The sequence below is a fragment of the Lolium perenne genome, chromosome 3 (assembly GCF_019359855.2).
Source record: "Lolium perenne isolate Kyuss_39 chromosome 3, Kyuss_2.0, whole genome shotgun sequence".
Taxonomy (NCBI): Eukaryota; Viridiplantae; Streptophyta; class Magnoliopsida; order Poales; family Poaceae; genus Lolium; species Lolium perenne.
In genome coordinates, this window is record NC_067246.2 from 141,967,992 (window position 1) to 141,990,037 (window position 22,046).

The window sequence follows — 22,046 nt, forward strand, 5'->3', positions numbered from 1 at the left end:
TTTACTACTTTGTTTGCTGCATTATATCAAAATACAAAAAAATTAGTTGCTAGTTTTACTTTATTTGCTATCTTGTTTGCTATATTAAAAACACAAAAAAAAATTAGTTACTAGCATTTATTTTGTCTAGTTTGCTTTATTTACTATTGCTAAAATGAGTAATCCTGAAGTTGAAGTTCGTTCGTTTAAGCAACAAGGGGGAGAATGTTTAAGAGATGCTTGGTATAGAATTAGTAATGCCCATAATAGGTGCACTAAGAAACACTCCACCACTATTTTACTCAGGAATTTTTATGTTGGTATCTCTAGCTGGAATAGGTATGTTCTTGATTGTCTCGCGGGAGGTAACTTCCTAAGTACTCCTGCCTTAGAAGCTAGTTGCATTATTGAGAGTTTATTTGGAATACCACCTGTTAATGAAGTTAAAATTGAAACCTCTCTTGAAGATGTCATGAAAAAGTTGGAAACCATAGAACAAAACCTTCCAAGTATTGATACTACTTTGGGAGCATTACTTGATAGCACTGATAAACTTGATAAATCTCTAGGTGGAATTAATGAGAAAATTTCCATTTTGGAATCTTGTGCTATTCATGATAATCAAACCCAAAGGATTAGTGAACTTGAAGAGGCTATGGGAACATTGGGTTCAACATTTTCATCTATAAAATTTAGAGAGAAAGCTTATGTGGGTAAGGAGCAAAAGTTCATGTATGTCTCTAAGGGGCCTAAACCAAAAAGCTATTATAGGCCTAAAATTGATAAAGCTCTTAAAACCACTATAGATAAGGGAGCATCTAAGACACCTAATGGGATAAATTTTGAAAATAATGTTGATGCTTCGTCTCTTGATAACACTTGATACACACTTTCTGCGCCTAGCTGAAAGGCGTTAAAGAAAAGCGCTTATGGGAGACAACCCATGTTTTTACTACAGTACCTTTATTTTATATTTGTGTCTTGGAAGTTGTTTACTACTGTAGCAACCTCTCCTTATCTTAGTTTTGTGCATTGTTGTGCCAAGTAAAGTCGTTGATAGTAAGGTTCATACTAGATTTGGATTACTGCGCAGAAACAGATTTCTTTGCTGTCACGAATCTGGGCAAACCTCTCTGTAGGTAACTCAGAAAATTATGCCAATTTACGTGAGTGATCCTCAGATATGTACGCAACTTTCATTCAATTTGAGAATTTTCATTTGAGCAAGTCTGGTGCCTCAATAAAATTCGTCTTTACGAACTGTTCTGTTTTGACAGATTCTGCCTTTTATTTCGCATTGCCTGTTTTGCTATGCTTGATGGATTTTTCGATTCCATTGACTTTCAGTAGCTTTGTGCAATGTCCAGAAGTGTTAAGAATGATTATGTCACCTCTTAACATGTATATTTTGATTGTGCACTAACTCTCTAATGAGTTGTTTTGAGTTTGGTGTGAAGGAAGTTTTCAAGGGTCAAGAGAGGAGGATGATATACTACGATCAAGAAGAGTGAAAGCTCTAAGCTTGGGGATGCCCCGGTGGTTCATCCCTGCATATTTCAAGAAGACTCAAGCATCTAAGCTTGGGGATGCCCAAGGCATCCCCTTCTTCATCGACAAATTATCAGGTTCCTTCTCTTGAAACTACATTTTTATTCGGTCACATCTTATGTACTTTACTTGGAGCGTCTGTTTGTTTTCATTTTTGTTTTGTTTGAATAAATTCATGCTTGTGTGGGAGAGAGACACGCTCCGCTGGTTCGTATGAACACATGTGTTCTTAGCTTTATTCTTAATGTTCATGGCGAAGGTTGAAACTGCTTCGTTAATTGTTATATGGTTGGAAACGGGAAATGCTACATGTAGTAATTGGTAAAATGTCTTGAATAATTTGATACTTGGCAATTTTTGTGCTCATGTTTAAGCTCTTGCATCATATACTTTGCACCTATTAATGAAGAAATACATAGAGCTTGCTAAATTTTGGTTTGCATAATTGGTCTCTCTAAGGTCTAGATAATTTCTAGTAAAGAGTTTGAACAACAAGGAAGACGGTGTAGAGTCTTATAATGTTTACAATATGTCTTTTATGTAAGTTTTGCTGCACCGGTTCATCCTTGTGTTTGTTTCAAATAACCTTGCTAGCCTAAACCTTGTATCGAGAGGGAATACTTCTCATGCATCCAAAATCCTTGAGCCAACCACTATGCCATTTGTGTCCACCATACCTACCTACTACATGGTATTTCTCCGCCATTCCAAAGTAAATTGCTTGAGTGCTACCTTTAAATAATTCAAAATTTATCACCTCTGATTTGTGTCAATGTTTTATAGCTCATGAGGAAGTATGTGGTGTTTATCTTTCAATCTTGTTGGGCAACTTTCACCAATGGACTAGTGGCTTCATCCGCTTATCCAATAATTTTGCAAAAAGAGCTGGCAATGGGATTCCCAGTCCCAAATTAATTAATCAAAATAGACACTCCTCCATGGTATGTGATTTTTGGACGGCACCCGAAGGATTCGGTTAGCCATGGCTTGAGAAAGCAAAGGTGGGGAGGAGTGTCATCATAATAAAACTAAAATAAAAAGGCACTCCTTCATGGTATGAGATTGTTGCCAGGCACCCGAGGATTCGGTTAGCCATGGTTTGTGAAAGAAAGGTTGGAAGGAGTGCCACACAAAAATAAAAATAAAATGGGAGCCGCTCTTTGAAGGTTTGTCTAGCAAGGGGGTTAGAGTGCCCACTACCATTCGTTGACAACAACAAACACCTCTCAAAACTTTACTTTTATGCTCTCTGTATGTTTTCAAAACCAAAGCTCGAGCACAAATATAGCAATCAATGCTTCCCTCTGTGAAGGGCCGTTCTTCTACTTTTATGTTGAGTCAGTTTACCCATTTCTCTCTATCTTAGAAGCAAACACTTGTGTGAACTGTGCATTCATTCCTACGTACTTGCGTATTGCACTTGTTATATTACTTTACATTGACAACTATCCATGAGATATACATGTTACAAGTTGAAAGCAACCGCTGAAACTTAATCTTCCGTTTTGTTGTTTCGATACCTATACTTTGAAATTATTGCTTTATGAGTTAACTCTTATGCAAGACTTATTGATGCTTGTTTTGAAGTACCATTCATGAAAAGTCTTTGCTTTATGATTCAATTGTTTACTCATGTCATTTACATTGTTTGGATCGCTGCATTCATTACATATGCTTACAATAGTATGATCAAGGTTATGATGACATGTCACTCCAGAAATTATCTTTGTTATCGTTTACCTGCTCGGGACGACGAAAACTAAGCTTGGGGATGCTGATACGTCTCCGACGTATCGATAATTTCTTATGTTCCATGCCACATTATTGATGATATCTACATGTTTTATGCATACTTTATGTCATATTTATGCGTTTTCCGGAACTAACCTATTGACGAGATGCCGAAGTGCCAGTTCCTGTTTTCTGCTGTTTTTGGTTTCAGAAATCCTAGTAAGGAAATATTCTCGGAATCGGACGAAATCAACGCCCAGCATCTGTTATCACCAGAATTTGACCAAGTCAGAGGTGGGCCGCGATCAAGATGGGCTTGAAGATTATATAATGAAGAAATACGTGAATCGGCCTTATATGCGGAGTTTGGGCTAGTCTGCCCTTGTATCTGTAATATAGTAGATCGCATCTTAGATTAGAAGATAGAGCTTGATCCGTGCACGGTTAGGTGCACGCCTAAATTAGAAATTCCCCTGGACTATAAATATGTATCTAGGGTTTATGGAATAAACAACAACACAACGTTCACCCAAACAAACCAATCTCGGCGCATCGCCAACTCCTTCGTCTCGAGGGTTTCTATCCGGTAAGCGACATGCTGCCTAGATCGCATCTTGCGATCTAGGCAGCACAAGCTCCACGTTGTTCATGCGTTGCTCATACTGAAGCCTTATTGATGGCGAGCAACGTAGTTATCATAGATGTGTTAGGGTTAGCATAGTGCTTCGTATAACATGCTTACGTAGTGCAACCCTTGCATGTCTAGCCGCCCTCACACCTATCTCAGGTGTGGGGGCGGCACCCCGCTTGATCATTATTTAGTAGATCTGATCCGTTACGATTGCTCCTTGTTCTACAAGGATTAGTTTAATATCTGCAATAGTTAGGCCTTACAAAGGGGGGGAGGATCCAGCGGCACGTAGGGTGGCGTTCGCAAGTCCTAAACAGGATGTTCCGGGGATCAACTTCGTGTTGGTTTTTAGGCCTTGTTTAGGATCGGCTTACGAGCACCGTGCGTGGCCGCGAGGCCCAACCTGGAGTAGGATGATCCGATTATGCGGTGAAAACCCTAAATCGTCGTAGATCTCATTAGCTTTATCTTGATCAAGCAGGACCACCATATATTCGTGCACCCTGTACGAATCATGGGTGGATCGGCTCCTTGAGCCGATTCACAGGATAACCTGAGAGCCGATCGAGGCTCGTATTTAATGTTTACGTGTATGCCATGCAGGAAACTAAGCGAGGCATCTCCATCACCTTCCTGGCCAGGTATAGGTCAGGTGGCACGCCCTTGCACCCAGCATCGGGTGCGTGACCAGAAGTGCTTTGCGGGCCGTCGCTCGGAGGGGTCTCAGCCAGCCGCAGCTCTAGGCTCTTCCCGGCTCTACGGTGTTGACCCGTCGCTGCCCGCCGGTGGGTTTCTGACGTCAACACATTCTGGCACGCTCGGTGGGACAATCGTCTACATCAACCACATCGCCATCTACATCCGAGATGGCGGACGGCACGCCAGTCACCTACGAGGAGCTGCCTGACGAACTCAAGAAGAGATATGACGAGATCAAGGCCACCCTCGAAGCCGACCTCATCGGCTCATATCACAGAACCCGTTCACATGGCGTCAGGCGGAAGGGGTTCTCACCGGAGGGCGCACTCGATGGGGTGGACCTATCTATCCCGTCGGAGGAACGCACCAGGGCCGCGCGCCAGGAGATTAGTGGCATGGTGACTCACTCGTTGCGTCTCCATTCTGAGAGCCTGGTGAATACTCTGGAGCATGTCGCCGTTCGGATGATCAAGGAGGTCATGAAGAATCAGCACTCTCTATTGGAACCAGCTCTCGGGACCTACCGAGGAAAAGTGCCACTTCAGTCCCGTCCACCGTCGTCATTCACATCGGCGGCACCAGAAGTGCCTAATTCACCGTCGTGCGCCGTTGACAGGGTTAACGACACTTACCCTGGGAGGTGCCAACCAGGATACTCGTTCAACATCAACATGATAGAACTGGGGCACCCCCCTGATGAGGATAGAGGCGAGGGCAATTGCTCTCATAGCGAAGATAAGGAAGAAGCTGCTCCACGCGATCGGCTCCGACACTGCCGAAAGATCCTGGTGATGATCAAGATGGAAGCCGATTCTAGCGATCGGCCTATATCATCCAAACCACCTGCTCTCCCGGTATTTGGCGTCGACCTCACAGGGGACGGAAAGCTAGGGTATGGGACAACATCGGCTTGAGAGCTCGAGGAAATCGGCATTGGTCATGTCTGCAGAGCCGATGTTCAGGTATAGTTCTGTGGATAACTGCAGAGCCGATATCTGCAGAATCACTTTGTGATTCGGCTCGGGGGGCACATAATCAGATAGACAGATGCTATGAACATGTGCGATACATGTGCAGTGAAATATTGGGGGCCGATAGAAAAATCGGCCAGTAAAAAAAAAATTCTCATGGTATACAGTCGATGCACAGCCATCGACTCTAGTACAATTACACAAGATCTACCAGCTGCGTGTTCAATATACGGATTTTGTCCAAGTCGGTTTTTAGTTCAGCCTCAAGGCCAACCTCCAACCTTTTACTCATTAGGCCGTTGGTGTTTCGTCTGCAATATCGGCTTTCAAAGGAAGAAAAGGTGATCGGCTCCGGTGGATCTACCGTCGGCCTGGCTAAGTTGGCCACCTTCTCAGTTACGCTCGTAGGAATGGCTAGGACCTCTGCGTGGTGGCTGTCTCAATTGCCTGAGTTCGAGGCCCTTGGACTGAACTGTGTGTCCTCGCCACTGTTCTCACCTTAACCGAGGCTCGGGGGGCAGCTGATTTGGTAGACACTCTGTTTTTGGAAGCCGATTGGAGTGTCATCGGCTGACCCTGCATCATAGCCTTCTTCGAAAGCGGCGAGTTGTTACAGAAGAAGACTACTAGAGCTGCGGAAAGGAGCCTGAAAGGGAAGCCATCGTCATCTATAGGGTCTGGACCGTCCTGTTGCTGCAAGAAGATGAAGGAGACTGGATTCTCAAAACAGCCGATGAACGGCCATCGGCTATAGGATTGCAAAGTATTATGGTCAGATGTTAACATGGCAGGGTCTGTTTACCGCCATGGCAAAGACAAAGAAGAGAGCAGTCACTCTGGTGGCAAGGACAAAGAGGAGGCCGGTTCAAGCGATCGGGTTCGATATAATGATAAAAGGTACAACAATGAAGACGGTATAGAGTCTTATAATGCTTTCAATATGTCTTTTATGTGAGTTTTGCTGTACCGGTTCATACTTGTGTTTGCTTTAAACAACCTTGCTAGCCTAAACCTTGTATCGAGAGGAAATACTTCTCATGCATCCAAAATCCTTGAGCCAAACACTATGCCACTTGTGTCCACCATACCTACCTACTACATAGTATTTCCCCGCTATTCCAAAGTAAATTGCTTGAGTGCTACCTTTGAAATTTCTATTCTTTATCTTTGCAATATATAGCTCATGGGACAAATAGCTTGAAACCTATTGTGGTATTGAATATGTACTTATGCATATTATTTCTTATTAAGTTGCTTGTTGGGCAATAACCATGTTCCTGGGGACGCCATCAACTATTTCTTTGTTGAATATCATGTGAGTTGCTATGCATGTTCGTCTTGTCTGAAGTAAGGGTGATTTATCATGATCAAATGGTTTGAGTATGCATATTGTTAGAGAAGAACATTGGGCCGCTAACTAAAGCCAGGATCCATGGTGGAAGTTTCAGTTTGGACAACAAACCTCAATCTCTTATGAGAATTTTATCTGTTGTTGAATGCTTATGCATTAAAGAGGAGTCCACTATCTGTTGTCTATGTTGTCCCGGTATGGATGTCTAAGTTGAGAATAATCAAAAGCGAGAAATCCAATGCGAGCTTTCTCCTTAGACCTTTGTACAGGCGGCATAGAGGTACCCCTTTGTGACACTTGGTTAAAACGTATGCTATGCTATGATAATCCATGTAAATCCAAGCTAATTAGGACAAGGTGCGGGCACTATTGGTATACTATGCATGAGGCTTGCAACTTGTAGGATATAATTTACATAACTCATATGCTTTATTACTACCGTTGACAAAGTTGTTTCTTATTTTCGAAATAAAAGCTCTAGCACAAATATAGCAATCCATGCTTCCCTCTGCGAAGGGCCTTTCTTCTACTTTTATTGTTGAGTCAGTTTACCCATTTCCTTCTATCTAAAAAAGCAAACACTTGTGTTAACTGTGCATTGATTCCTACATACTTGCATATTGCACTTGTTATATTACTTTATGTTGGCAATATCCAGAAGATATACACAAGACTGCATTCAGAGTACCAGGTGCGTAGTGGGCTTGTTTGAATATGTAGCCATGACATTTGGACTGAAGAACGCCGGTGCAACGTACCAAAGAGCCATGAACTACATATTTCATGATCTGATTGGCAAACTGGTTGAGATCTACATTGACGACGTGGTGGTCAAGTCTGTCTCCGTAGAGGGACACTTGGAGGATTTACGACGCATCCGGGACCGAACTAGGAAATTCTGACTAAGGATGAATCCAAAGAAGTGTGCATTTGGAGTGACGACCGGTCAATTCTTGGGCTTCTTGGTTCATGAACGCAGAATGGAGCCGCCTACCACGAAAAGGGAACTACAGTGTCAAATCGTGCAGAGAAGTTGAGAAGGCGAGGCATCATGATAAAGGATACTGCGACGGTTCTGCCACGACATGACCCGACGAAGAAAAAACAGAGTGATTTTGGAATTAACAATTTCAAAACCAGGGGGGCATGTGTTATCACCAGAATTTGACCAAGTCAGAGGTGGGCCGCGATCAAGATGGGCTTGAAGATTATATAATGAAGAAATACGTGAATCGGCCTTATATGCGGAGTTTGGGCTAGTCTGCCCTTGTATCTGTAATATAGTAGATCGCATCTTAGATTAGAAGATAGAGCTTGATCCGTGCACGGTTAGGTGCACGCCTAAATTAGAAAGTCCCCTGGACTATAAATATGTATCTAGGGTTTATGGAATAAACAACAACACAACGTTCACCCAAACAAACCAATCTCGGCGCATCGCCAACTCCTTCGTCTCGAGGGTTTCTATCCGGTAAGCGACATGCTGCCTAGATCGCATCTTGCGATCTAGGCAGCCTAACTCCACGTTGTTCATGCGTTGCTCGTACTGAAGCCTTGTTGCTGGCGAGCAACGTAGTTATCATAGATGTGTTAGGGTTAGCATAGTGCTTCGTATAACATGCTTACGTAGTGCAACCCTTGCATGTCTAGCCGCCCTCACACCTATCTCAGGTGTGGGGGCGGCACCCCGCTTGATCATTATTTAGTAGATCTGATCCGTTACGATTGCTCCTTGTTCTACAAGGATTAGTTTAATATCTGCAATAGTTAGGCCTTACAAAGGGGGCGAGGATCCAGCGGCACGTAGGGTGGCGTTCGCAAGTCCTAAACAGGATGTTCCGGGGATCAACTTCGTGTTGGTTTTTAGGCCTTGTTTAGGATCGGCTTACGAGCACCGTGCGTGGCCGCGAGGCCCAACCTGGAGTAGGATGATCCGATTATGCGGTGAAAACCCTAAATCATCGTAGATCTCATTAGCTTTATCTTGATCAAGCAGGACCACCATATATTCGTGCACCCCGTACGAATCATGGGTGGATCGGCTCCTTGAGCCGATTCACAGGATAACCTGAGAGCCGATCGAGGCTCGTATTTAATGTTTACGTGTATGCCATGCAGGAAACTAAGCGAGGCATCTCCATCACCTTCCTGGCCAGGTATAGGTCAGGTGGCACGCCCTTGCACCCAGCATCGGGTGCGTGACCAGAAGTGCTTTGCGGGCCGTCGCTCGGAGGGGTCTCAGCCAGCCGCAGCTCTAGGCTCTTCCCGGCTCTACGGTGTTGACCCGTCGCTGCCCGCCGGTGGGTTTCTGACGTCAACAGCATCTTAGAATCCCCGGAAGCATCCAGAACACCCGAGAGAGGCCAGAGGGGGGCCACAGGCCCACCAGATGGTAGGCCGGCGCGGCCTGGGGGTGGCCCGCACCCCCCTAGCGTGTCATCGCCTCGTTGACCTTCTGATGCCACCTCTTCGCCTACAATAAGCCCCTCGACCTAAAACCTCGATACGGAAAAGCCACGGTACGAGAAACCTTCCAGAGCCGCCGCCATCGCGAAGCCAAGATCTGGGGGACAAGAGTCTCTGTTCCGGCACGCCGCCAGGACGGGGAAGTGCCCCCGGAAGGCTTCTCCATCGACACCACCGCCATCTTCATCACCGCTGCTGTCTCCCATGAGGAGGGAGTAGTTCTCCATCGAGGCTAAGGGCTGTACCGGTAGCTATGTGGTTAATGTCTCTCCTATGTACTTCAATACAATAATCTCATGAGCTGCCTTACATGATTGAGATTCATATGATGATGCTTGTAATCTAGATGTCATTATGCTAGTCAAGTGGATTTTACTTATCTGATCTCCGGAGACTCCTTGTCCCACGTGTGTAAAGGTGACAGTGTGTGCACCGTGTGGGTCTCTTAGGCTATAATTCACAGAATACTTATTCACTGTTATGAATAGCATAGTGAAGTGCTTATTTATATCCCTTTATGATTACAATGTGTTTTGTATCACTACTTATCTATGTGCTACTCTAGTGATGTTATTAAAGTAGTCTATTCCTCCTGCACGGTGTAATGGTGGCAATGTGTGCATCGTGTTAGTACTTGGTGTAGGTTATGATTGTGATCTCTTGTAGATTATGAAGTTAACTATTGCTATGATAGTATTGATGTGACTTATTTCTCCTTTCGTAGCGTGAAGGTGACAGTGTGCATGCTATGTTAGTACTTGGTTTAGTTGTGTTGATCTGTCGTGCACTCTAAGGTTATTTAAACATGAATATCGAATATTGTGGAGCTTGTTAACTCCGGCATTGAGGGTTCGTGTAATCCTACACAGTTAGTGGTGTTCATCATCCAACAAGAGAGTGTAGAGTCTAGCATCTATTTATCTATTCTGTTATGTGATCAATGTTGAGAGTGTCCACTAGTGAAAGTATGATCCCTAGGCCTTGTTTCCAATACTGCTATCGCTGCTTGTTTACTGTTCTACTGCATCTATACTGTCCGCTATATTACCACCATCAACCACACGCCAGTCCTGGGCAGCAAAGCACTTTTCTGGCGCCGTTACTACTGCTCATACTTATTCATACCACCTGTATTTCACTATCTCTTCGCCAAACTAGTGCACCTATTTGGTGTGTTGGGGACACAAGAGACTTCTTGCTTTGTGGTTGCAGGGTTGCATGAGAGGGATATCTTTGACCTCTTCCTCCCTGAGATCGATAAACCTTGGGTGATCCACTTAAGGGAAACTTTCTGCTGTTCTACAAACCTCTGCTCTTGGAGGCCCAACACTGTCTACAAGAATAGAAGCTCCCGTAGACATCAGGCTCCCTCACCACACCTTGGCGCGGGGGCCCCACTGCTACGGCGCCCTATGGGGTGGGCCCCCTGCTGGCCTTCCTCGACTCTTCTTCGGTCTTCTGGAACACTCCGTGGAAAATAGGGCCGTGGGCTTTTGTTTCGTCCAATTCCGAGAATATTTGTAAACCAACTTTTCTGAAATCAAAAACAGCAGAAAACAGGAACTGGCACTATGGCATCTTGTTAATAGGTTAGTCCCAGAAAATGCATAAAAACATTATAAACTGTGAATAAAACATGTAGGTATTGTCATAAAACTAGCATGGAACATAAGAAATTATAGATACGTTGGAGACGTATCAAGCATCCCCAAGCTTAGTTCCTACTCGCCCTCGAGTAGGTAAACGATAAAAAGAATAATTTATGAAGTGACATGCTACCAACATAATCTTGATCAATACTATTGTAAAGCATATGAGATGAATGAAGTGACTCAAAGATATGGTCTATAGTTTGCTAACAAAAAGATAATGACTAAACAACTGAATCATATAGCAAAAACTTTTCATGAATAGTACTTTGAAGACAAGCATCAAAAAGTCTTGCATAAGAGTTAACTCATAAAGCAATAGATTCTTAATAAAAGGTTTTGAAGCAACACAAAGGAAGATTTAAGTTTCAACAATTGCCTTCAACTTTTAACATGCATATCTTATGGATAATTGTCAACACAAAGTAATATAATAAGTGCAATAAGAAAGCATGTAAGAATAAATGCACACATTTGACACAAGTGTTTGCTTCTAAGATAGAAAGAAGTAGGTAAACTGACTCAACATAAAGTAAAAGAAAGGCTCTTCGCACAGGGAAGCAGGGATTAAATCATGTGCTAGAGCTTTTCAAGTTTTGAAATCATATAGAGAGCATAAAATTAAAGTTTTGAGAGGTGTTTGTTGTTGTCAACGAATGGTAGTGGGCACTCTAACCCCCTTGTTAAACAGACTTTCAAAGAGCGGCTCCCATGAAAGACGTTATCTCTACCAGCAAGGTAGATCATCCCTCTTCTCTTTTGTTTACACATGTATTTTAGTTTTATTTATAGATGACACTCCTCCCAACCTTTTGCTTTCACAAGCCATGGCTAACCGAATCCTCGGGTGCCTTCCAACATTTCTCATACCATGGACGAGTGTCTATTGCAAAATTAAGTTGCTTACTGATAAATCAGGGCAAAACATGTGAAGAGAATTATTAATGAAAGTTAATTAATTGGGGCTGGGCACCCCGTTGCCAGCTCTTTTTGCAAAATTATTGGATAAGCGGATGTATATGTCACTAGTCCATTGGTGAAAGTCTGCCCAACAAGATTGAAAGATAAAACACCGCATACTTCCTCATGAGCTATAAAACATTGACACAAATAAGGAGTAATAAAGTTTTGAATCGTTTAAAGGTAGCACATGAAGTATTTACTTGGAATGGTAGAAAAATACCATATAGTAGGTAGTTATGGTGGACACAAATGGCATAGGTTTTGGCTCAAGGTTTTGGATGCACGAGAAGCATTCCCTCTCAGTACAAGGCTTTGGCTAGCAAGGTTGTTTGAAGCAAACACAAGTGTAAACCGGTACAGCAAAACTTACATAAGAACATATTGCAAGCATTATAAGACTCTACACTATCTTCCTCGTTGCTCAAACACTTTTACCAGAAAATATCTAGACCTTAGAGAGACCAATCATGCAAACCAAATTTCAACAAGCTCTACGGTAGTTCTCCACTAATAGGTTTAAACTACATGATGCAAGAGCTTAAACATGATCTACTTGAGAGCTCAAAACAATTGCCAAGTATCAAATTATTCAAGACAGTATACCAACTACCACATGAAGCATTTTCTATTTTCAACCAAATAGCAATAAATGCTGCGGCTTTCAGCTTTTGCCATGAACATTAAAAGTAAAACGAAGAACACCAGTGTTCAAATGAAAAAGCGGAGCGTGTCTTTCTCCCACACAATCATGTTAGGATCCGATTTATTCAGAGAATGAAAATAACAAAACGAAAATAAAAGCACACAGACGCTCCAAATAAAGCACATAAGATGTGACGGAATTAAAATATAGTTTCACTAGAGGTGACCTGATAAGTTGTTGATGAAGAAGGGGATGCCTTGGGCATCCCCAAGCTTAGACGCTTGAGTCTTCTCGAAATATGCAGGGATGAACCACGGGGACATCCCCAAGCTTATACTTTTCACTCTTCTTTATCATATTATATCATCCTCCTCTCTTGATCCTTGAAAATTTCCTTCACACCAAACTCAAAGCAATCTCATTAGAGGGTTAGTGCATAATCAAAAATTCACATGTTTAGCAAGGAAACAATCATTCCCAACACTTCTGGACATTACCCAAGGTTACTGAAATTTAATGGAGCAAAGAAACCCACTCAAACACAGTAAAAGAGACAATGCGAAATAAAAGGCAGAATCTGTCAAAACAGAAAAGTCCGTAAAGACGAATTTTTTCGAGGCACTTAACATGCTCAGATGGAAAAGCTCCAGTTGAATGTAAGTTGCATACATATCTGAGGATTACTCATGAATTTTTCAGGATTTTTAGATTTTTCTACAGAGAGAAAACTCAAAACCGTGACAGCTAAAAATATGTTTCTGCGCAGAAATCCAAATCTAGTATCAACTTTCTATCAAAGACTTTACTTGGCACAACAATGCAAGAAAATAAAGATACAAAGGTATTGGTACAGTAGTAACAAGCACCTTGACTCAAATATAAAACAAAAATTGCAGAAATAAAATAATGGGTTGTCTCCCATAAGCGCTTTTCTTTAACGCCTTTCAGCTAGGCGCAGAAAGTGAAAATCAAGTAACATCAAGAGAAAAAGCATTAACATTATTACCAAGGGCTTTACGCCTACCCCTCTTACTCTTATTCTTACTCTTTGGTCTAGGGAATACATGACCGCATCCGGGTGTAGAGGTAAAATTTAGAGTGCCTTTTCCCACATCTATGGTTGCTCCCAAGAGTTTCAGCAGGGATCTTCTAAGTGTGATTTGTCCTGTCCCTACACATTCAATAACGAGATAATCAGTGGATACCGTTCTTCCAAGAAAGGTTGTGAACACACCTTCAGCTATCCCCTTAGGAATTATAACAGAATTATCAGCAAGAGTTATTCCTTCTCCACCTTCAGTAAGTCCCCAAAGTTTCAAAGATTCATAAATACTTTTAAGCATAAGGCAAAACTCAGACATAATATCACAACAGACATAAAAAGTTTCACCACAAATAGCAACCTTAATAGTAGGGACCCACATTGAAGGTTCAAAGTTTACTGGAACATAATCATAATATTCACGAATGTGATTATACCCTTCTTTTAAACAAGATATATTTGTCTCAAGAGTGTTTAATCTATCATGAATGCTAGCAAGAGATGAATCAAATTTATTAGCTGAGCTAGATGATGCAACCAATTTTTTTATGGCATTAAAAGCTTGATCCCCATCGAAGTGAAGGAAATCTCCTCCCACTACAGCATCCAAGGCATATCTATAGCGAAGAATAAGCGCAAAATAAAAGTTACTAAGAAGCAAGCTTAGAGTCATTATAGGTTCAGTTTTACCATAAGAATCAAAAATTCTAGACCAAAGCTTCTTTAAAACTCTCCTCATCCCCTTGTTTAAAAGTAAAGATCAATTCCTCATGTGACAGAGTAACAAGTACATGACTAGACATGATAACAAAATAAATTAAATGCAAGTAACTAATTTTTTTGTGTTTTTGATATAAAGAAAGAAAACAAGACAAAAAATAAAATAAAGCAAGACAATAAACAAAGTAAAGAGATTGGGTGTGAGAGACTCCCCTTGCAGCGTGTCTTGATCTCCCCGGCAACGGCGCCAGAAAAGTAGCTGCTTGTGACGGTAAAGCACACGTCCGTTGGGAACCCCAAGAGGAAGGTATGATGAGTATAGCAGCGAGTTTTCCCTCAGTAAGAAACCAAGGTTATCAAACCAGTAGGAGATGAAGATCACGTGAAGGTTGTTGGTGAACGAGTGTAGTGCGGCACAACACCAGGGATTCCGGTGCCAACGTGGAACCTGCACAACACAATCAAACTACTTTGCCCCAACTTAACAGTGAGGTTGTCAATCTCACGGCTTGCTAAAAACAAAGGATTAAACGTATGGTGTGGAAAATTATGTTTGCTTGCAGAAAACAAAAGAGAACAATGATTGCAGTAGGTTGTATTTCAGATGTAAAAGAATGGAACGGGGTCCACAGTTCACTAGTGGTGTCTCTCCAATAAGATAAATAACATGTTAGGTTAACAAATTACAGTTGGGCAATTGACAAATAGAGAGGGCATAACAATGCACATACATATCATGATGACTACTATGAGATTTACTTAGGGCATTACGACAAAGAACATAGACCGCCATCTAGCATGCATCTATGCCTAAAAAGTCCACCTTCGGGTTAGCATCCACACCCCTTCCAGTATTAAGTTGCAAGCAACAGACAATTGCATTAAGTACTGTGCGTAATGTAAACAATATAGATATCGTTAGACAAAGCATTGATGTTTTATCCCTAGTGGCAACAACACATCCACAACCTTAGAACTTTCTGTCACTGTCCCAGATTCAATGGAGGCATGCACCCACTATCTAGCATAAATACCCCTCTTGGAGTTACAAGTATCAACTTGGCCAGAGCCTCTACTAGCAACGGAGAGCATGCAAGATCATAAACAACACATATATGATAGATCAATAATCAACTTGACATAGTATTCCATATTCATCGGATCCCAACAAACACAACATGTAGCATTACAAATAGATGATCTTGATCATGATAGGCAACTCACAAGATCTAAACATGATGGCACAATAGGAGAAGACAACCATCTAGCTTCTGCTATGGACCCATAGTCCAAGGATGAACTACTCACGCATCAGTCCGGAGGCGGGCATGATTCCCCTCTCCGGCAGGGTGCCGGAGGAGATCTTCTGAACCCCCCCCCCCCCCCCCGAGTTAGGGCTGACGACGGCGGCATCTCCGGAACTGTTCTGGCATTTTGGCTCTCGGTGCTAGGGTTTTCGGAGACGAAGGAATAAATAGGCGAAGGGGCAGCGTCGGGGGAGCTAGGGGGCTCCCTCACCACACCTTGGCGTGATGGGCCCCACTACCGCGCCGCCCTATGGGGTGGGCCCCCTGCTGGCCTTCCTCGACTCTTCTTCGGTCTTCTGGAACACTCCGTGGAAAATAGGGCCGTGGGCTTTTGTTTCGTCCAATTCCGAGAATATTTGTAAACCAACTTTTCTGAAATCAAAAACAGCAGAAAACAGGAACTGACACTGTGGCATCTTGTTAATAGGTTAGTCCTAGAAAATGCATTAAAATATAATTACGTTGGAGACGTATCAGCCATCAGCAACCAAACAAACACTCATTGATGCCCCGACGGACTGCTCTACGACCCTTCCATGTTGGTCGAGGGACTCGGGTCTTTGTCGCAGCTACCGGTTGCCTCGGGTCGCACTGCCGAAGTGCCCCTTCCCGCTGGTGATGCACTGCCAACCTCGAGCTTGCTTTAGGTTGCTTCATTGGGCTCCGACGAGGACGACGACGATGAAGAGTCGGTTCTACAATCGCCATTGGCCTCCGCTAAAGGTGACGCTTCCGACACGGTTCGTGACAACACGAATATGCACGATGATGAGGTTGCGCCAACGGAGCTCTGCGGTGGCCTTTCTGCTGCTTTTGCTGCTGGCATTCTTTGAAATGGTCCATACTAGGTACATGTGGGTCGGAGCGGCTGCCTTCAAGCGTTGGGCTCGGGGGATATTCTTTCGGTGCCTCGAGCGTGGCCACCGGGTCAGCACATGTCGTGAGCCCTTCAGGTGCATCCGTTGCCGTCGGCCTGGTCATTGGGATCGATTTTGTCGTGCACACTTTCCCATCGCTCGTTCTCGCTCTTTGAACGCTCATTCTTGTTCTCCGAGCGCACGCGCCCTTGCGAGCGGAGCCGCTCTCCACCCTCTCAGCCTCGTCGTCCCTTGGCATCCCAAATTTGGTGTAGGTCATGTGCCGCTCGTCGTCGACTGCAACATCGCCGCCAAGTCCCTCTCCAAGGTGTTATGAGGAGTTCAATGTTAACGCTAGTTTCGACTCTCACCTTCACTGTCAGTTTGCCTTGCTGCGGATGGAGCTTGCTCAGTTGGTTGCTGACCGCGTCAAGGAGGCGTCTCGCCCCTGCATGAAGAGTTGTCAAGTCTCAAGCTGTTGTTGGCACGCGTTGGTGATTCTTTGGAGCCGGTAAAATCATTTTCTTCTGGTGGGCAGGATGTCACCGCCATGTAGGCTTTGTTTCTGCTTGGCTCTACTGAGAAAAAGTCATCAGTGGTTGAGGAAGAATATCCCTACTGTTTTTTCTCTCCTCTTGACAGTCATTGCCAGTCGTTGCATCATGTTGGGTCGGCTCCGCCAGAGCTGCATGAGTTGTGTGGTGATTCATGTGTGGTTATGCCTCCTTCCATCGAGGAAGTGTGGTCCAACTCGCACGAGATCTCTGTTGTGGCTTCTCCACCGAGTCAGGCACATGGTTTTGAGAAGACTGGTGTTGTTGATGTTGCGGCTTCGCTCTCACTGAGTCTGGTAGGCATGTGGTTCATGTTGATGATGGGGTTGCTAAGTTAGGACTGTTGGCTACGGTGCCCAGAGCTATCGTCGTTGGAGAGGTTAGCGATTTTCTCGCCACCTTGACTAATGCGTACCCTAGATCCGCAGTTAATTGATGGGTGCCCCAATGGCATGGCTTGTCTTTGTCAATGTGGCGTTCGTTCGTCAGTTCGTTCGTGTCTCCTTGTGGTCCTTTGTTCAGGTCTATGTTAGGCTTGGCGGTGGGTGTGTGTGGACGTGGTGTTTGTGTGGAATTGGCCCTACGGTTGTTGGTTTTCGCTCTATTTTCTTCTAAAAACTGGGCACTCTATTCTTAATTAATAGATGAGATAAATCTTTCACCTCCGTTAAAAAAACATAAATATCAGTTTATCAACCTAGTTATTATCAAACAACAGTTCATCATGATATTACCTAGATACTAAAAGATATCATTTATATACACAAGTAGGGGATAGTTCATAGGACATGAATGACGACGTCAGGATCTTCTTCACTTCCTCCTCTTCAGATCATGGTATGACCTCTGTTATCCCACATCCCATAAGCCCGATGCTACTTCTTGTTCTTCGAAGCACGATTTTCATTTAGAGTGACACCATGGTCAACGTGAATATCGTTAAGTGTCATGTTATTCTCATTCGTGAAGAACTCATCAAGATTTTGTAAGTACAGCAACATGCAAGAATAAGCTTAACTTTGATAGGGAGATGATGGAATCACTTGTGATCAAGGATCTTACATCTATTCTTCAGAGAAGCATATGCCTCTCAATCTTGAGTTCTTGACTGTAAAGTTAGAGTGTATGAGATTAAAAGTTTCTTGACGTCGTAGTGCCTTGAAGCGTACTCATTGAGATGACACCTCGTTAACTCGAAGTGTGGAAAAACATCAGGCGGCAAAAATATCCGACATCCCTAGGTAAAAATACTGTAGTACTTTATCCCCTAGTATGCAAGAAGGTGAATTGGTGATGGTTTGATTGATAGAAAGAAGGCAAGATGATGCCGTAGATCTTCCGGCCCCGCTGCTGCCGATGTCGACGATGAGAGGAGGAACGAAGCCGGTGCCGGAGAGTCGGCGAGCAACCAAACGAGACATTTCTAGTCGCCAGAACAGGAAAACGGAAAACAGATTGGCAAGCAACTAGACACGTCCCTTGTTGTGCGTGCCTCTCGGTACCGCAGCGCATCCGCTTGTACTGCCGCGCGCGTACCGGCGCACAGCAGCACTACAGTCACAGTGCACAGCGCATGAGTAGGCCGGCCACGTGTGGGTGTGGCACCCTGAACTGAAGTCCACAGATCCACCGTCTCCGGTCTCCCGCGCCATCTCATCTCATCGCATCTCTGTTCTTTTCCCCAGCCACGTCCCACAGCCAGCCGGTGGATCTAGAAGGATCCAAGTGTCGCCACACGAAGCAGTACGTACACGCAGGCACCTGGTTACCATAGCTGACGGGCGACCGACGAAGAGAGTTCACCTGTAGTACAGTACAGGACGCGGAGGTGCGTGTCACCACTTATCTATCTATCTATATATCCAAGACAAAAGTTTAACCATGCCTTGACGCACGCAAAAAGGTCCCCTGCCCGCAGAAAGCAGCTAGCGAAACTGACCAACTCCTCTCCTCTCCTCGTGGTTAAGTAAGCACACCGAGGAGGAGGAGGAGCCAGCAACGACGCACCGGCACCGCAGCCGGAGGCGGCCAACGCCACCTTGGCGCCTTGCTTTCCTTTGCGCGGCGCCCTCCAAATTAAGTACCCCCCTCCACTACACACTGGTACACACTCAGCTTCACTCTCGCACGCTCCCACTCCCATCCCTATCACCAACCTCTGCTCCCTCCCACATGGCTCCCCACCTCCCGGCCCTCCTCCCACTCATCCTCCTCCTCCTCTCCTCGCTGCTCCCCAATGCGGCGCGCGCCGGCGACCCAACCATCGTCCTCAAGGACGGCACAACATGCACGCTCTGCGCCTCCTGCGACAACCCCTGCAACCCCTCCTACTACCCTTCGCCCCCTCCTCCGGTGGTCACCCCCGCAGCGCAGTGCCCGCCTCCCCCGTCCTATCCATCCGGCGGCGGCGGCGGTGGAGGCGTCCCCGTTTACGCCTCCCCGCCCCCACACTACAGCGGCGGTGGAGGAGGCGGAGGAGGAGGCTACTTCTACCCTCCGCCCACCACTGGTGGCTCTCCCGGAGGAGGAGGAGGTGGCGGAGGCGGTGTCTACCCGACGCCGCCGCCACCCAACCCATTCCTGCCCTACTTCCCCTTCTACTACTACAGCCCGCCGCCGGGGTACGTCGCCAAAAGCTCCGCCCCGGCCATCTCGACGTCAGGGCCCGCGCTCCTGCTTCTCGCGCTCTCCGGCCTCATACTCTGGTGAGCCTCGGAATGTGAGGTAGATCTGCCGACATGATGCGCTGTTTTTCACACTAGCAAGACAGTTACTCAGTGTCTGAGTCAGCTCATGGGTTCATCTGTAATTTTCATTATTATTTTTTATATTTTTTTTGCTTCTCCCTCTTCATCTCTCTCTTTCTGTGATTTATGTGCCGCTATAAATATCACTAGCAAAAGTGTAAAACAAGGCCAAGTAAGAAGAACCAGTACTATATTATATAGATGGATCTAATAATCTCGATTGAAATGTTCATGCCAAACAAACTTGTTCATGCATCTTCTCTGATTCAAGATGTTTGTGAAAAGGTAACTATGCAGCATAGAGCATATGCATACATGTGGCATGTCCTCTCTGATCTGAATATGTCTCTTGCTGACTGCTAGCCTGTGAGCTGATTGATTCTTCTGGAGATTTCTCACTGAAGCCTGCATGCTTGCATCAGGCACCGATCTCTCTGCAGATTGTACACCGGAACCAGTGTACGACTATATTTTTTATATACTCCACCGAGGCACTGACCACTCGAGTAAGTACTACTACACCTGAGTAGATGGCCAGTGGCAACTCGAATAAAAACCACGCGCGTCTGATCACGTATTTTATGTTCATTTGCATTTCCTTGGTGCTGTATAGTAGATCTGTGTGGTGTCACCCTGCCGACTAGTAAAACACTACAAGTGGAAGACACACACAATCTAGGTTGTCAGAGCCTCCAAAGCCTGCCCAACGCAACCATCCAAACGCCAAACAGCTTGCTTCCACACAAGCAAGACAGATTTCTTCTTGCGTCTGCAATACAGTAAAAGTTACTTATACAGTATACTGTTATCTTGCGCCGTTGCGCGTGGGAAGGCGTAAATGTAGATGAAAAACTATGCGCGCAGAACAATTGTTTCTTTTTCTTGCGCTTTTACATCCAACACTTTTGGTGTGTATCAAATAGACAAACCGAAAAGGTATGTATACTATCTTTTTTCTTTGGAGCCGAGTCAGCGGATGACCCTTTTTTTTCTCTGAAGTTGTTGCCGGGCACTAGGCAGTATTATAAGATACGTGGCTAGAAAACAGTTATCATATTATATTTTTGAGCATTATACATGAGAAACAATCTCAACTTGTGGGTGTGACGGGAGCCAGCGGAAAAAGAGAGAGGTACTTTCCACAAGTAAATAAGTAGGAAACAACTACGTAGCTAAATAACTAGCTTATTCGGTTCGAAAAAGGGTGGATTCAACCTCCTAAAGTTCAACTACCCTACCCTGCTTGAAAATCTATTTCAAACGAGGTTGCTAGCTCCATCCCATCTATTTCAAAAAATTCACCAAGGTTGCTACGATAAGGTCGAACTCGGTGGCTGACAATGTGGTTCGTCCATCTCAGAACGCTTTTATGCAAGTGCGTAACATGTTGATGGGGTGGTCATCCTTCATGAAACGATTCACAAACTACATCGTAAAAACCTGAACCTACTGATTTTAAAAATTAACTTCGAAAAGGCCTATGATAAGGTCAAGTGGTATTTCCTTCACCAGACTCTCATAATGCAAGGTTTTTCTTATGAGTGGCGCGTTTTAATTTGGAGCTTTGTTTCAGGAGGGAGTGTTTACATTAAGGTCAATAATGACGTTGGCAAGTACTTTCTGACCCAAAAAGGGGCTCGGGCAAGGCGATCCGTTATCACCTATGTTATTCAATATAGTGGCTGATATACTCGCCATCATGATTGAACGCGCAAAGTCTGATGGCACAATTAAAGGTTTGATTCCTCATCTGGTTCATGGCGGATTATCCATTCTTAAGTATGCCGACTATACAATTCTTTTTGTGGAAAATGACATAGAAAAAGCAAGAAATCTGAAGTTAATTCTTTCAGCATTTGAGAAACTATCGGGTCTAAAGGTAAAATTTTCATCAGAGTGAGTTATTTTGTTTTGGCGAGGGTTAGGCAAATGCTGACCTGTACGCTAAGTTGTTCGGCTACGGGCAAGGCCAATTTCCTATTAGGTATTTGGGTATCCCGATTCATTGTCGAAGACTTACGAATGCCGAATGGAAATGGTGGAGGAACAACTACAAATTAAATTAAGTAGCTGGAAAGAAAAATTGTTAACCCCTGGGAGGAAGATTGGTCCTTATTAATCCAATAGTAAGTAATATGGTATTGCATATGATATCTTTCTTCCAACTGCCAAAAGGAGCATTGAAAAG

At 44.3% G+C, this 22,046-nt stretch overlaps 1 protein-coding gene across 1 annotated transcript; it reads left to right on the forward strand.

The window, feature by feature from the left end:
• Positions 1–19,071: 19,071 nt before the first annotated feature.
• On the forward strand, positions 19,072–20,109 carry LOC139838492 (uncharacterized). Its single transcript, XM_071828187.1, has one exon. The coding sequence runs from the start codon at positions 19,284–19,286 to the stop codon at positions 19,818–19,820; it is 537 nt and encodes a 178-aa protein (XP_071684288.1). The 5' UTR covers positions 19,072–19,283; the 3' UTR covers positions 19,821–20,109.
• Positions 20,110–22,046: the final 1,937 nt, after the last annotated feature.